Source organism: Platichthys flesus, chromosome 6 (genome assembly GCF_949316205.1).
Source record: "Platichthys flesus chromosome 6, fPlaFle2.1, whole genome shotgun sequence".
In the NCBI taxonomy this organism is placed as follows: domain Eukaryota; kingdom Metazoa; phylum Chordata; class Actinopteri; order Pleuronectiformes; family Pleuronectidae; genus Platichthys; species Platichthys flesus.
In genome coordinates, this window is record NC_084950.1 from 7,806,673 (window position 1) to 7,823,359 (window position 16,687).

The 16,687-nt window shown below is 44.5% G+C and overlaps 1 protein-coding gene across 4 annotated transcripts in view; it reads right to left on the reverse strand.

Annotated features, from left to right (window-relative positions):
- The window catches only part of LOC133955815 (serine/threonine-protein kinase BRSK2), a 165,050-nt gene that overhangs the window by 27,597 nt on the left and 120,766 nt on the right, over positions 1-16,687 (reverse strand). For all 4 annotated transcript variants that reach the window (XM_062390847.1, XM_062390845.1, XM_062390844.1 and 1 more), the window contains exons 5-8: positions 9,353-9,469; positions 4,681-4,714; positions 4,484-4,552; positions 1,893-2,039 (exon numbers count right to left, since the gene is read on the reverse strand). In XM_062390847.1, coding sequence (XP_062246831.1) covers positions 1,893-2,039; positions 4,484-4,552; positions 4,681-4,714; positions 9,353-9,469 — 367 coding nt within the window. The remainder of the gene's footprint in view (positions 1-1,892; positions 2,040-4,483; positions 4,553-4,680; positions 4,715-9,352; positions 9,470-16,687) is intronic.

The following is a 16,687-nucleotide window of genomic DNA, read 5'->3' on the forward strand; positions in this document are numbered from 1 at the left end:
CCGCTGCATCTCTTCCTTTTTGTAGCTTTCTAACAAGCTTGCAGTTGGGTCTTTCAAATTCCTATTATTAAAGTTTAATTAATTCACACACCGTGACCCTGTCCAGATCTGGTATTAACGTCCATCCTGAGGAAAACCGATCACAACTGGTCCTGTTAATTTGCTGATAGATATGAGATCTGATCAGAAATGGTCACATTTTATTCCCGGGTTGTGAACAGACAAACTAAACGTTGTACACTTGTGATCGGATCTCTCAGGACGGATGTGAATACCAAGTCTGAGCAGAGTCTGTGAAAGATAAGCTAAGCTGTGAGGAATGGAGCAGCAGCCTCCACTTACAGGAAGTGTAAAGACATGTTTCAGTCCATGAACATAAATTTGTTATATGCATTGATCCACAAAGATACCTGGAGAGGTGTGTGCACACAGTATGCCTGCAATATCCAGAGTTTTTGCCTGTGCAGCTACACTAACTTACAAGTATCCGTGTGCATTGTTTGAATGTGAAAAGCAGGACAAGAACAAAGGGCAGCTCCGTCTTACTGTGAAGTCTGTACTTCTGAGCTCTGTGGCTGCACTTTCATTATTTACATTTCCCTTTTTCCATCTCCCTCCCCCTCTCTCCCTCCCTCCCTATCCTGACTCTCTGCCCTTCACATCTCTGAGTTCTGCAGCCACCTTGCCAAGGTGATCAGTTGCTGTGCAGAAGGGGCCTGGCATTGTGATGAGAGCGCTAAAGAGTGCAGAGGGAGAGCACACAAGCAACAGTCCTCTGCTGAATTCACAGCCCGTACTTGAGGAGGAACCCGAACGGAATGGAGGATGAGGAAAACACATTTGGGAAACGAGGGAGGGGAGAGAGAGAAACAGGCCAAGCGACAGTGGTTGGCTTTCCGCCGGCGTCGACTTGGCATTAGCCACTTTGGTTTGAAAGTGTATCTATGGCATCTTGCTCTCAGCTTCAAGTGTTGCAAGTTTTCCCAGCTTGCAGTGAATTTGCAAAATAACGAGTTCCTTATGTTAACCCAAACCTGACATGTCTGGGTTCTGAATATTGTCTGAAATAACATCCAAATGTGTTTTGCTGCTTCTACAACATTGTTAATGAAGCCGGCTGGTTCGGGACCATGAATACAAAATATTCAGTACAGATAGAATTCAGGCCTCATTACATGTAAACACACATATACACAAACACACACGCACGCACAGGTTTGCGAAGCTATCCTTATTAGGAGCTTGCATTCACTTCCATACGTGTGGACAGCCAAACCAAAACTTTATCTCCCAAATTAACCAATTCATGCCCAAACCTTTTCCTAACCACAGTCCACATCTAAACCCTGACCTTAACCAGGACCTCAGAAATGATGTTTTGACCCATTAGGATTGAGTTTTATTCCCCATGAGGTCTATTGGTCCTCCCAAGGTCAGTGTTGGTACAGCCAAATGTCCGAAAGAGGAAACTGAAGCGAGTACAGACACACATACATATACACACACACATATATACACACACAAACACACGTTTGTACAGTTATCTTAGTGAGGACGCTCACTGACATAATGCCTTCCCTATCCCCCAACCATAACCATCCAAACCAAATGCCTAACCCTAACCCTAATTCTAACCCTAACCCTAAAACCAAGTCTTAAACCCGAACAGTCCATTAAAGGGGGGTCACAAAGTGAGGACCGGCTAAAAGGTCCTAACTTTCCCAAAATGTCCTCACTCCATTGGTCGTAAACTGGTCCCCACAAAAATAGCTGTACAAGCTCGCACACACGCACACACATACATTAATCATTTTAAAACCATGAAAAGCGGCCGGGAACCAAAAACACACGTCAGTACATGAACATAGTCGGAATGGTCCAGTCTCACTGACCGTTAGTCTTTTGGTAGCATCCACTTCAATCATGCCGCGGAGCAGGTTCTGACAGTCTGGCGGAATGAAGTGTGGCATGTGAAACACTCCCAACTTCACCTTCTCCAGAAGATTCCTCAGGTTGTCATCATCAAACGGCAGGGCACCCTGGAGAGACGAGGGCAAGAACAGAGAGAGGGAGAAGAGGGAAAAACAAATTGGAAACGGAGAAGATGTACTGCAGGTGTAGGAACAAAAAAGAACCCAACAGAGTATAAAGGTAAGAGTTCACTCGTTTGAGGGGAGAAAAGAAAAGAATATGAATTACTAACAAGGCTCTGTGGAAGAAACAAAACCACATTTTGAGTCTTAAATCTGCTGGAGTTAAAGAAGAGGCATTCTCGACTTGTTCAACTCTCCAATTAGAGCGTTCTGCCCTCAGCCGGCAAAATAAATAATAAACAGCGGTAAACAGAAAGTGGGGCTTTTCTAATAATTACCCCAGCTTTCTCATTTACCTCGTTCATTTAGCATTCTCTCGTCTGAGTCATTCATCAGAGCGAGCTGACGGCTCACAGATGTGGCTGTTTGATGAATGACAAGCCCCCACCAGAAGACAAGATGGAGGGGGGAGAGACAGAGGAAAGACGGAAAGATAATCTGAGAAATGAAGAGAGGCAGAGAGAGGAGACAAAAAGACGGTAGGCTTGTGTAACGGATGATCGGAGCGCAGTCTAACTGATGGGGGGTATTCGTGCCTCCCACAATCAGACAAATGGTTGTCTAGCAGCCAGACAGCGGGACAACACAGGAATAAGACAATATTCATCAGCCGTCAAACACTGACGGCGGAAAAACTTTTTGTTTGGAGTGAGAGGTGCGGCCGCGGCAGGAGACGAGGGGAAGAAACATCAGGTTCATGCAACAGGGGGGAACTGTCCTTAACTAAAGTAAACACATATAGGACAGAAAGAGACGGAGTGAGGGAGAAAGAGGCAAACACAAAGACAAACACACAACTCCTGTGGCCGAGAGCTGCCCTGTCAGCGTTGGTATTCATTTTGTGCTCTCTTGTTTCAGTTTGGCTGGATGAATTATTCATGGAGCCGGAGTGCGTCGGAACTCCAGTACAGCTGCTGTTGATGAGACAAAGCTCCGGGGCTGCACGGCTGGAAAACCACGGCCGTAATGTAGCTGGAGAATGGACCTGATTACGGATCCGCCGCCGTGTGTGGATATACAGGATAATGAATAAAGAGATGATTCCATTCTCTGATCCTCTTGTTGTGTATTATTATACAGCTGGAGGGCGTCTCTGCAACATCTCTCAGGTAAGAGCCTCTAAATGTTCAAGATGTTGGACCTAAATCCCTGAGCCCTCGGTTTATGCTTGAGGCTCTGTGGTGGCTTCAAGAACACCCCCCCCCCCCCCCCCTTCTTCTTATTGAACTGAGGTCAACCTGGAGTCAACAGCCAGTGAACAGAACCATGACTGTCCTGTCCGACTGTAACTGAAATTGTTCACTTAAATAAAATCATTTGAAAAAAGGGTGTAATGGCATCATAAACTTAAAGTATTAGATTCCACTGACTTTATTAGGTTTCTTGTGTGAAGTTGGTTTGGAAAGTCTGGAGCTGCCTTAAAGCTGACTTTAGTCTACCACCAGTTTTCAAGGGTGTTTCTGCAGAGTGTCTATGGATCAGTGTTTTTATGACTTCATGTTAAATCTTTCCTCTTCTCCTCAAGTGAAGTGAAGTACACAGTAGATGATTTATTGACTCAACTTAACTTTGTGGTGACACCTTGTTGCTTTGACGAGGTTAAGTTATGCTAAAGTTAAGTGTCAAGCACATTTTTATAGAATTAATTTAATGATGAAGCATACTGTTGATCAAATTGCTTGAATTAAGTTATGACAAATTTACATATTAGTTGATGGAGCATGCAGTATGAGGACTCAACCTCTTTGGTTTTGTCTTCTTGAGGCGACCTTGGCACAACATTTGTACGGTAACAACTTTATGGGGTAATTCCATATATGTGTTCAGATTACGGTGGTCGGTGGTTTGATCCCTGGCTCCGTCAATTCACATGCTTTATGGATAAGGAGTAAACAGGTAATGGGGAAACCCAGAAACTGGATGGCAGTATACAAATGCTTAAAGTTTTTCTAACTTTAGCTTTTTAAGTGCACTAACTTTCCTCCATTGATTCAGTACAGCTGGTGTTAAAATGACATTTTTCTGTAATTATAAAGAGCTGTTCTAGTCTGGATGACAACTCAAAGATCTTTACAGTTCTTTGCTATTCAAACAGTGCATCTATGTGCAGCACTTTCTCTTTCACATATCAATCACACACTAGTGGCACAGTCGGCAGGAGCTGACTGTGCCAGTGTGCTGAAGTGTCCCGAGGACACTTCAGCACACTGAATGGAGGAGACTGGGATCGAACCGCCGACCGAGCCACATTAAAAAGGCTAAACACACATTTACAAAGGGCTGGGAACACTTCATGGTAAAAATCTGACTATGTCACATTCCACTGCAGACCTTTAAACAGAACGCCGGCATAATCACTTTCAGTTAGTGAGGAACAAGCGGACACTCACCACCAACAGGGCAAATAGAATGACCCCACAGCTCCAGACGTCTGCTTTCCTCCCGTCATACTTCTCTCCCTGAGGACAAAGGAGTTCCGGCGGGTTCGGACAGAGCATTAGAGTTAAACAAAATAACATGGAGGCATATGAATAAAGTAACAAGTGGAACAGAAACAATCTTAAAAATGTGTTAAAAAATGATTTACCCTGATGACCTCTGGGCAGGCGTAGTGTGGAGATCTGTGGGACAAACACAGGAAAGAGCAAACAGGGAATGACTTCAGGAAAATAACTCAGAGAAAGAAACTGGGTTATCTGAGGTCTCATCCATGTACTGCAAAGTGAAACAGGGTTATACAATCCTGACCCAGCAAACATTCAACAGTCCTACGCTCTATGTTAATGTGAGGAGAACAATGTAGGCAGATAATAAATGTCTCTCCGGCAAACATAGATCAAGATGTGCTCGGGGAGTTTAGATACCCTGAGGGTGTTTGGATGTCCTCCTGCTTGCTCACTCAAGGGCATCCTCTCACAGCCGACAGCGAACAGACCCACTAATCTTTACAGCACCTGGATGGGCTGACAGTAAACCCAATGACTAGATTGACACATCAATATCGTATGAAGATTTATGGAGCTCCCTCACAACGGCTGCTCCGTAAGCCAATGGCTCTGGACGAGTGCGGCGTGTTATTCTTTAACGGGCGCGGTGGAACTTTCAGTTTGTGCTTTGACGTTGTCGCATTTTTCCAAGTTCAGTATCTCTCATCATCAGACAGGGCGATAAGAGCTTTGCATCAATTTATAGTCAAATAAATTAAACTTTCTTAAATTTTCTTTCTGCACGTCTCTTTGCCTCTCATGTGGCAGCAGAGAAAAAAACAAAACCAGGCACCTGTCTCCCCAAACCGCTTACCCCCGGTGATGTGTCTTCCACCTCCCTCATCCTGCTCCGTCTTATTTAACAGCGGAGTATTTTGGTTCTACAGTAATGAGAGACTATCTGAACTCTGTAAACATGGCGCCCATTAGCCCGGCTGCTGTCCTGGGCATTCATGAATACCAACTCAGACGGCTTGGCTTCCCGAGGCTGTCAAAACGCTGGGCCGATAACAATCGCTGCCACCGTGTCAACAGGGGGAAGTTCAAATGCGAGCCTATGCAAATGCGTCCTTCCTGATTGCAAGTGTCATAGCGCATTATGCAGATGAGCAGGACTGAAAAATAAATAAATAAAAACAACAACCCTGAGATTTGCACTAGTTATGCCTCATGAGAGCCACGAGCCGGAGCTGGAGCCAGTGTGAATATAGACTCATTATTTGCAGAAGCTTCGGGTAGCAAACACAGGGTGAGAGTGGAGACCTTTCTGCTTTCTGCTGAATTCTAGATTGTCAAATTCCCTATTTCAAAATGACAGTCACATGCAATGTACAGCAAATGAGAACATCTGTGCATTTGATAATTCCAGATATGTTTTTCTGTATGTGGCTCGCATATCTTAAGGACTGTTCATCTGGTGGCCGTCACACTTGGCAAGTGTATTGTTAAAGGCCAGAGGAAGCACGATGTTGATTTTGGTGCAATTTGGACATGCGCTACGTTCACTATTAATACAGTTTGAATAAACTAGTGCTCTGTATCAGCGGTGGCTGGGATTAATCGCCGTAAGGGACATTGTTGATCAGACAGCCGTCCTGCAGGCGGTCGTTACTCTGCTGCCCAACAACTGCAGGTCACTTTTACAGTTTCAGACTTTAAACTTGTAAATAATGGTCATTTAAATGTTTCTTAGGTGATACCAATAAAATACTGGTCTCATATGAAAGCCCATGCCATGATCTCTTGCTGATCACACCATGCTTTTAAATGATAGAGCCACTTCTCTCTGATCATATAACATTAGTCTTTCCTTGCGGATTGCTATACGCTCAGTTACTCTCTCTCACCCTAACACCAATGAGATATCATATATAAAATCAACGGACCGGAAGGAAGCTTTCTCTATTGAGAGTAAAGAAAAAACAACTAAAGAAAGCACAGAGACAAAAATGATACAGACTGACTTTAAACTTGAAGACCTTATCAGTGTTAGTGTCAGTGCTTTATCCAACAAATCTCCGACTACCAGTTCGAACAGGCCCCTCTGAAGCAAAGAGTTTGCAAGGAGCGTATCGTGGAGTCAATAGATCTGAGTTCGTGCTGCTCATCTTCATAGAAATCCATCTTGTTGAGCCAGATTTGTGAAGCTACTCTCTGCACACACGATAACTTCCTTCCATCAATCAGTGTGATGGAACTAAGCAGCGAGCGATGATGAACTCGCCGCTGATGGGCTCGTGCGGCCAGAAGGAGACGGAGAAGTCGGTTGTGTGCCTGCGTCACTGCGTCCACATTTGTATGTGCCTGTCAATGCCGCTGCTCATCTATAGATCTGTGTGTCTGCATGTATTTATGTATGTGCTCCGGGGCTCCCCCTACTCCACCTGAGGCGAGTCTCAGCTTCACTCAGCTCCATTACCCGTGGCAAATGCAATACATTTCTGTCAGACTGCTGCATAGTGAGAGGGGGCCAGATAAATGCATTTAATTAAAAAGTGTCATATCTACACTTAGAGATGGGACAGTCAGAAGAGCATGAATAATCAATAGCCACACACACACACACACGCGCAGTGTATGGCACGTCTACATGTATTAGGTCATGACACACAAACGCACACAGAGCTTCCACATTCCTGTGAGACTCTGACGCAAGCAGAAGTGGATATGGAGCTGAGTGGAAAGAAAACAGAACTACTTGGTTGTGTGAGTGTGTGTGTGTGTGTGTGTGTGTGTGTGTGTGTGTGTGTGTGTGTGTGTGTGTGTGTTTGTGGTGTGTGTCAGTGCTTGCCTCTGTGAAAGACAACGCTGTGTTCCCACCTGCAACAAGTGCCTTTAGCACTTTGTAAATGGACGCAGGGGACTGAGCAGATGCACTGCACCGGGCTCCTGTAGCACAAACACTCAGAAGCAGAATGCTATCAGATACAGCTGCAACAAGCGAAGTGAGAGCTGCCGCATTATGTGGCCTTTCTAGGAAACAGGAAACACTTCATTGTGGTCATCACGGCTGCAGAATGACTCAGTCGTGCACATTTTACTTGCAAATAGCTTTGCAAGCTGCTCTCAGTTCGGCCTGAGCTCCACAGATGAGTCATGAGTTAAGGCTCTGTGTGCGACTGTTCGGAAAAAATGACTCAGTTTCAACCGTTTGCCCATGTGCTTGATGGTTAAATGAGCAGTCGTGCATGTAAAACACCTGAAGATGTGCTGTCATTTGGTGAAATAAAACTGAATTGAGTTGAACGGACGTTTTGAGAGAGTGAAGGTGTCCGAGACTGACTGAGACAGCCACGGAGACGACCAACAGGCAGGGGACAAAGGGTCTTGGGGGGGGGGGTCAGGGATGAGCTAAGCCTTGCCAGCTTCATGTGCGCATGCGTGTTTGGTGAATTGCGTTAGTTTGCCAGTGTGTGTAATTTCAGCTGCAGCTGATTTGGAGGTATAATCTGGACCGAATCAGGTCTGAGCTGGGGACAGATGTCACAGGGCCCAATACGACTCTCGCCCCTGTGAACCGTTTCATGTGTAAACACAGAGCAAAGATTCTCCCAGAGCACGACCAACCTGCAAGAGAATACAACAATGCAAGTGTCCCTCACACTATGGTGTGACTTAGAGCCATCGTTACAGGTTTGTAGCCCTGTTTGTCCTAGTTTCAGATTGTTATTGGAGCTCATTAATATCAGTCCCTTAAAGAAGTTTTTTAAATCAAAATCAAGAGCCATGAATTATTCCGTTGGAAATTATGTCAAAATGTCACAATGCCTACTTGGCAGAAGGTAATATCAATAATAAAAACAATGTCAATGGGCTTGATGTATACCTATTATTATTATTATTATTATTATTATTATTATTACATGCCTTCATATTGAATTCACACTGAAGTTTGAAATTGGGTAAGAGTGAGATGAGAGTTTCTGAGCTGCAGTTAAAACCTCTTGTTAATCCACGTTGTCACAAACTTTATGAACCCAGTACTATAAGTACCAAAAGTAAACCATGATCAACTGAGCTGCTTTTATTTACAAACACGACACTGTACGCCGCTCACTAAACTTCAGGGTTAAATAAATAAAAGAAAACACTCCCACAACATGAATGACCATCCACCAAAGACTTTGAAAGTGACTTTTCCTGCGAGCGGGATTCATTGCAGTCGTTGTGGGATTGATGGGCCCGGCCCGGTCGTGACTGCCAGGTCATAAAACCCGGAGCCTGATATGAGGAGATGGAGAGCTGTAATGCACGGCCATGGCCCTGGCCCCGCTCACAGCCAGACAGCACAGTCTGTGAGGGACGCCGACTGCTTCTCCTCAGGAGATCAACACGATAACAGCGGCTTCGAGAACACGGCACCTTGCAGGAGGGCTACCTAGCTCTACTCCTCCTCATCCTCCTCCTCTTCTTCTTGTTCTTCTTCTTTTCCTCTCTGTCCGTCTATTCTGCATCTACCAGAAAACCCACCTGCTCCCCCCAGCTATGTCATATATTACCTGTGAGTCTTAGCATTATCTACATTTCCTCCACCAAGAAAGGTCAGGTTTGTTAGTGAGCAGGTTAACACAAACATCCTGACTGATTATCACCAAAACCTGGTGGAAGGACACAGTAGTGGTCGGGAAAAAAATCCATTAATCAATTTATTGTTGCAGATCCAGGATTTTTGTTTCACTGAGGTGTGTTTAGGGCGGAGGTCATATTGTGTGTGAGGATGTATGTCGTTGCACCAGATAAGCTTTGCATTCCAGGGTTTTGCATATTACTTACCCACAGCTGGTTTCCAGCAGACTGTCTCCGACCTGAAGGGACGCCATGCCGAAGTCTGCTATCCTGATGTTGTTCTTTTCATCTAGCAACAGGTTCTCTGGCTTCAGATCCCTGTGGCTGCAAGATCACGAGACAGAAACATAAAGCAGTTAATGAAGCATGAAGTAACACATCATAGGCAACTGGTTGGAAATGAGGAGAAGTGAAAGGGCGGGCTTCAAGGTCTACCAAGCACCTGTGGGTCTGGCTCGTCCCCACATCCGTGCAACGCAACTGTGAACAACACAGCATCTTAACGTGTTACTGACGCCCCCCCCCCTTCCTCTCCGTTTGATCCGTCCATGCTGAAACTCCCACCTCAGCGCTGGGGCTTGTACGAGGTGTGACAGCCCCCTGGTGTGTCCTTCCTTCCTTCTCCATTCCCCTCTGCCTACCTCTTCACCCCCTCATCCCTCTCCTCTCATCTCCCAGACAGCCCACCAGCACAGCGGCGGTGCACGGGGCGTCAAGGGGAGCCGGCAGCAGAGGTGGGGGTCATTAGCTGCCATTCATTACCACGAAACACAGCGAGGGGTAAAACATCCAGTGGACGCACTTCTCACATCCCACATGCTGCTGCTGTGTCGGAGGTTAAAGTCTCCATTTTGACGAGTGTGGTTCAAAAGCGAAGTTGTTTTCGCACTTTATCGCACATTTAACATCTCTTCTCGGGGCGGCGGCAGGTCCTGCGGTGCCTATCAAGGCTGAGGGAGGCAACAGCTGGATGCGACCGCCTGTGAAGAAACGCCTCATCGAGAAGAAGGGACGTTTAACCCCCGACGACATCGGCTGCTGTGCAACTCGTTCCCTGTCCTGAGGGATTAGCTGTCAGCTGGTCAGTGGCAGTCTCTGTGATCCCAGCTATAATTGAAACAAAACACAGATAGCATCTAAAACAGTTCTCCCCCCGGGCTCGAGCCTTTATCGGTTCACACAACCATCATGACAGAGACGCTGGACGCCCGGGTCTTTTAAAAAATACTGTCAAAGCACACGAGGAAGGAACAAACATTCACTGATCCGCTCGTGGGCCACCGGTGTGAGACTCTTCTTCTGGGCATCTCCAAGGTGCGTGTGCGCATAATCCTGCCTCTGCTCCCTGAGAGCTCTTTGTCAAATTGCCTGATTGAGGTTTTAAAAAATAATATTTCTCCCGGCAACACTGCTGAAAGTAAGAAATCACTTGTGGCTGGAGTTTAAATGGGACAGAAGGTCAACTCGCAACTTTTCCATCAAAGGAACCCGACAGTGAGCCTGGAGAAAATTCAATAATTTGGTTTGACATCAGCCCAGCCTGCAGCCGGTGTTTCAGGCAGCCTTCAAACATGATTAGCTATTAGAACCATTAGAGAGGTAACACCCTGATCTACCCAGATCCAAATCAGAGAGCAACACTCTCAACAGAATCATAAATATCAGAGGACACGCCTCAAACTTTCAGCCTCAGCTGCAAAAAGCACACAATGAATCACTGTCAAAAAGACATGGCACAAACATTGTGTTATCCCAGGCCAATCACATGTAAAACACAGGGAGCCCAATCTCAGGAGACCCACGCACAAAAAGTGAGAGAGAGAGAGAGAGAGAGAGAGAGAGAGAGAGAGAGAGAGAGAGAGAGAGAGAGAGAGAGAGAGAGAGAGAGAGAGAGAGAGAGAGAGAGAGAGAGAGAGAGAGAGAGAGAGAGAGAGAGAGAGAGAGAGAGAGAGAGAGAGAGAGAGAGAGAGAGAGAGAGAGAGAGGGCAGCAGGATATTTATCCACCAACAGCATCAAGGGGACAAATTGCATCTGGATGCTTTACAGTTTGTCAGGACCCTGGTATCCATAATGGGACATTAAACTGCCTCCCTGACACATTAGGCTGCACTTTGCCACTGTAATCTTGCACACGCAGCAGGCCTTGCGGCGGGGATATCTAATATGTCACGCGGGAGCGTTGAGGTTGAATAGCTGCAGTTTTTCTCTTCCTAGAATTGGGGGGGGGGGGGGGGGGGGGGGAGCAGCTGTGCGTCACAACTTGGCTGCATGCAGATCTCGGAGGATTTTCCTTTTCCAAAGTATCGTGCTCGCAAAGTCGGTTTCTGCAGGACAGGAAACAATACACTGTAAATGTCGGTCCATATGGAACACAGGAAAGTGTAGTTCAAAGTAGACAGGGGGAAAAGGAGTAATAAAGTAGAAAAAATAAAAACAACAAATACCAATGGAGGGCCACTATAATGATTATTATAGCCATCCACATACCAATAAATGGAAGCAGATATTGATATTTATTAGGTTTCTACGCTGATGTGTGGCACAGGGATCGCTAAGCTCTTACGATGCTGCTCAGTTTAATTTACAGGGCACATGTGTGTGTGTGTGTGTGTGTGTGTGTGTGTGTGCTGTCGGAGTGAGGTTTACACCCCAGTGGGGCTGTTAAACATGATTCTTGCAATCTCACACCGAGCTCTTAATTGCCAGTGATCATTTGCACGTAGCACACGGATGTGTTGTGTTTTATAGAATGTTGCAATGGGTCCGTCCTCTTGGGGCTCGCATCCCCTATAATATCCCAGACATGTTTATGGTGATGAGCGGGTTCGGAACTGAATTCCCCAGCTCGAGGAAAATAAACTCTTTCCCCTGGTGACACAATGTGACGTAGGCCGTGTTTAACAACATGTTTGTGTGACGTGGCTCTTATTGGCTAGAGCACTTGAAACTAACACTAATTATTTTTAGGAATATTAACAGGGCCTGAAAACAGCGCCTGGTTTTTTTCCCTCCATTTTCATGAAGGACTGAAACCTTCCAGTTATCATTACTGGAAGTGGAAGTTTTTAACCGTCACTGTGAGTTGAACCTCAGCCATTTAGCCGGTGGCGCACCTCTGTGTCCTCCTCCTCTCTCTCTCTCTCTTTTTTAACTTTTCAGGCTTCTGTCGACCCAATTAGAGAAAGACCAAGCACGTTCACTAAAAACGCTTTAGGCTAATATTCTATCACGCTAGATAAAGAGCGCAACGTTCTGACTGCTGACTGTGAATGTGTTCGGCACAATCGTTTATTAGCCAACAGGGTTCATTTGGTTTAAATAGCAGTCAGGGGCAAGTAAGATAAAGTTGCCTTCTTTCACTTTATTTTGCTGTGTAACGAAATTGGTCTGTTTAAGAACTTTTTTTTTGTACAAAGCAAGTTATCGGTGAATAAGAGATAATAATTTTGCTGTCATATAAATCTGTTGAGTTTGTGAATCATCATTCGTTTGACGTCAAGATAACATTTTTGTTTGATCTTATTGTGTCACTTTTCATTTATTGCTCTTGTACTTTAGAGGTTTCTGTCTCTATCCGTCTCTTTGAAGTACCGTACTTGCTTCTTAATTTGTTTGATCTTTCCCTCTACTTTTCTAAGAAACATCAAAGTAAATTTCATTTTGCCAAGTATGTTTAAAACCTACTTTACAGTAAACTTCATACAGATTACTTTTATTTGGTTGATAACAAGAAAATGACTGATTAACTGGTAATTGTAGAACACAAGTCCACACTGTTACTCGTATTAGTCAGTTATCTAAAGTGTACTTACATATTTTTTGTTTGGTTTAACAGTGACTCTTAAACATTGTTACTTTAACATGTTGAGTGAAGAAGGAAGTGAAGAGGAGGCAGCAAGCAAATAAAATGTCTGTGAGGTTTCAATAAGCCAACATCGTCATGAAATGTTTATTGGACATGGAAATGCATAACATGTTTTTGGACTTCAAAGTTACACACAGTACCTTTTGGTGAGTAATATGTGATAAAATATGTACGATACTTTTTAAACTATTTATAAGAACATCCCACAGGGCACGCTTATGTGCCATCTTCTTGGAGACCCCCTGTGACTATTGGTCTGATATGTTCTTACATTCTTGTCATGATTTTTTAAAAGTTCCAGGATAACTCTAGAACAACAAGTGCCCCCTCGCAGCAATAACGACACAATGGAACTGAACTGGATTCAAATTGTGAAGAAACTATTTTCTCCTGATGATTTTTAAAGATGTTCCTCTCTAGTGACGTCTCATTCAAGTCCCTGTGTGAACTGGGTTCTTTCTATCTCTTCCTCTGGGCTTTTGAGCAACACAGCAACGCGTTGTCGCATGTAATGCGGTGACTCAAAGAAGCCGGATTACAATGATGGCTCGATCTGCAATAAACAAACTATTTGCTTTGTTGTGACAAATCTGTGTGTGCAACCCAGCGTTGGCTCCTAATCCAGAGGAGTTGGACTGGGTGAAGATAGGATGAGCAGCGGAGCCACGAGACGGCATAAACAGATAAGCTGTCAGAGAACCATTGGAGTGAAGGGGCGGCGTAAATATTAAGAACCCAACGCACATCAGGCGTCGACAGATGGTGCTGTGGTTGTGCAAAATGTATTATAACACAGACGTCTGTGCCCTTTTCAGGATAAGACAGACCATTAGACTTAATAGCATCTCGTCTCCGGTCATTTTACTTCTAATTTTACCACATATGACTGTATGTGAGGTCATAGTGGCCTTGTTGGCTTAGTTCCCCTCGTAATCTTCTCTTCTCTTCACCATTTTACTTTCCTCTTCTAAACTTTCTTTCAATACACTTCCCCTCACAGCCAACAGCCCTTTCCCCCAACTCAAGCACCGACCTTCTGCTTCCATTCTCCATCCTCCATCCTCCATTCCCAGACCCATTTTACACCCTTCCCATTTCCACTCCTCCATTCTCCTCCCAACATCCTCTCTCGCCTCCTCCTCTCACACACTTACACTTCACTGCTTCAACTGGAGGAGAAAACTATCAAGAGGGAAAAATATGATGACGCGGAGACAAAGAAAAAAAGATTTTCCCATTCGGTGTTGTTAGCCACCATCAGCCGTAATGATGATAGGCTATAAGTACAGGCTTTCTACAGGGAGGCCGACAGAACATCATCTAGTAAAACTCTCCTCAGAATGTCAACAAACACGCGGCCCCAACGAGCCACAAGGGCACGAGCTGCCGGTGAGAAGAGGGACAGGCACACATGGTAGGTGACAAATAAGCCAACATGGACTACATGATGAGAATCGGGCGCGGATAGTCAAACAGAAACAGTAGATTCTCATTCAAATTCGATGCAAACTGTCACCAGAATGGCATCTAATAACATTATGGTAACATTGGGAGATGGATGCAAAAAGATAAACAGCCAGTGATGCCAATTCTCCGTCTGGTGCCATAACAACTGTGTCGGTAGAGGAGATTAAATGACCTTGTTACCAGAGAGCTAGTCAGGCCTTAAACAGGGGACAGTCAAGAGCAGAATGTGAAGGGAATATGCCCTTTGTTTGTTTCATGTATTCATTCAAGGAAACCTGTGTAGAGATTGTGAAGAACAGTTTTATCCTTTCACACATATCTGCCGCTGTTACTCATCTCCTCATCAGAGCTCAGGTGACAAATAAGTCACATGCTTCGTGCCCCGTGAGGGATTTATTTCAAACAACCTTTGTCATATTTTAATTGAAAATACCAACTTTCTCACCTCTGCCAAGCACAAGAACGTTTCTGTGATTCTTACATAATATTTCAAATATCTGGCTTTGTTGATTCACAAATCATAAATGAGCATAAAGAGTAAGGTGCTGGTCTATATATTGGCAATGGCAATCTTATTTATAAAGCACATTTTATTTGAAGAAACTCTAAGAATGCATACAATATTCCCCTGAGACTTCTTGTTCAAAAAGCCAAAAACATGTTTAGTGATGCCACCGTGAGCTTTGACCATTAAAATCAAATCAGTTCATTTTCAGCTCTAACAGAACATTTGTATCAAATTTGAATAAATTCCCCGAAGGCGTTTCTTGAAATATCATTTTTGGAGATGGATGGAAGTAAAACCCAAAAACAGAGTGCAAGAAAAAGTCAATATCAACAAAATCATGACTGTATATATGCCAAGTTTGAACATTCAAGCCTATAGGTGATATTTTACAAGAGAGATAAATGCTGTTTAATTAAAAGGACCTGTGGCTTTCTTTATTTCCCTCTGTGGAGCTATAAGGCACAGACGGATGCATGTGACTCTCCGAGCCCCAGGAAGAGACTAAAGCAGGTAGTGACAGAGTGAGTGTGGGAGACAGAGACAAAAGGTGGATATGGATGATGCCCATTATTATGCCACTGTGTGGGTTTAATGTGACGTCTGGACCAGGTGTTTGTTTGTGCACGTGCAGATCTGCGCACGTCAGTGTCAGCGATGGGACGATGTGTGACTGTGTGAATGTGTGTGGGAGCACGTACGAGTAAGGTCTGGTGGAAGGGTTCTCCTCCAAAGCACACAAGCTATGGACGCCTGAACTTAGTGGAATGGATGGAGTTACTTTACCTGACAATCTTTATCTCACACCCACACAGAGTCACATTGTATTACACACACACACACATGCACGCACACACACATATAGAGGGTTACAAGGAGAAAGACCTAAGTCATTACTAAACCAACATACAAGAGGGGTGAGAGAGAGGACAGACCTCGTGGGAGTGGAGGTGACGTCCCTCATAGATAATTATGCGTCTGTGTGTGTTCCGAGGGCGGGTGTGTGTGTGTGTGTGTGTGTGTGTGTGTGTGTGTGTGTGTTTGTGTGTGTTTGTGCGTATGTGTGTGAATGGCTGTGGGATTGCTCATGCACATGTGAAAGGTGTACGGTGGAGTTTAAGACAGGCAGATCTCCACGTAGACAAAGTGGTGTGAGGCGGAGTGGGTGGACACAATGACACGGGGGGTGTGGTCGGTGTCAGCCCTTCTCGTTCACCTCAGGTTGAATCATGGACCTAATCTCACCGTGGATTTGAAAACACTGACAAAAAAAATCAATAGGAAGCGTCCTCATCGCTCGCATGAGGATAACATGGTACACTCGGTTTATCACGGGAAATAAAGCCATGGAGGTGCTTCCTATATTAGTTTGACTAGAGTAAGAATGCATCTAAAAAGGTTGCAGTGTTCCTCACACGTTGATTTATATGATGCCTACCATCACAATATCAAAACTGACTGCCACATATCAATATTCTTATTTTCCCACTATTTAAAATGGGTACAATCATATTTCATTCAACCAGTGCACACAGAGTACTTCACAATTCAAAGATTTTCTGTGAAGCATCTTATAAAAAATATTATCACTTGAAGTTTGTAATATCCTGTGTATCGTTTCTTTCTTTTGTGTAATCTTAAACAAGGAAAACGCACTTTACTCTTCTCAATTAATCGGTGTGTCTGTCGCAGACTACATTCACT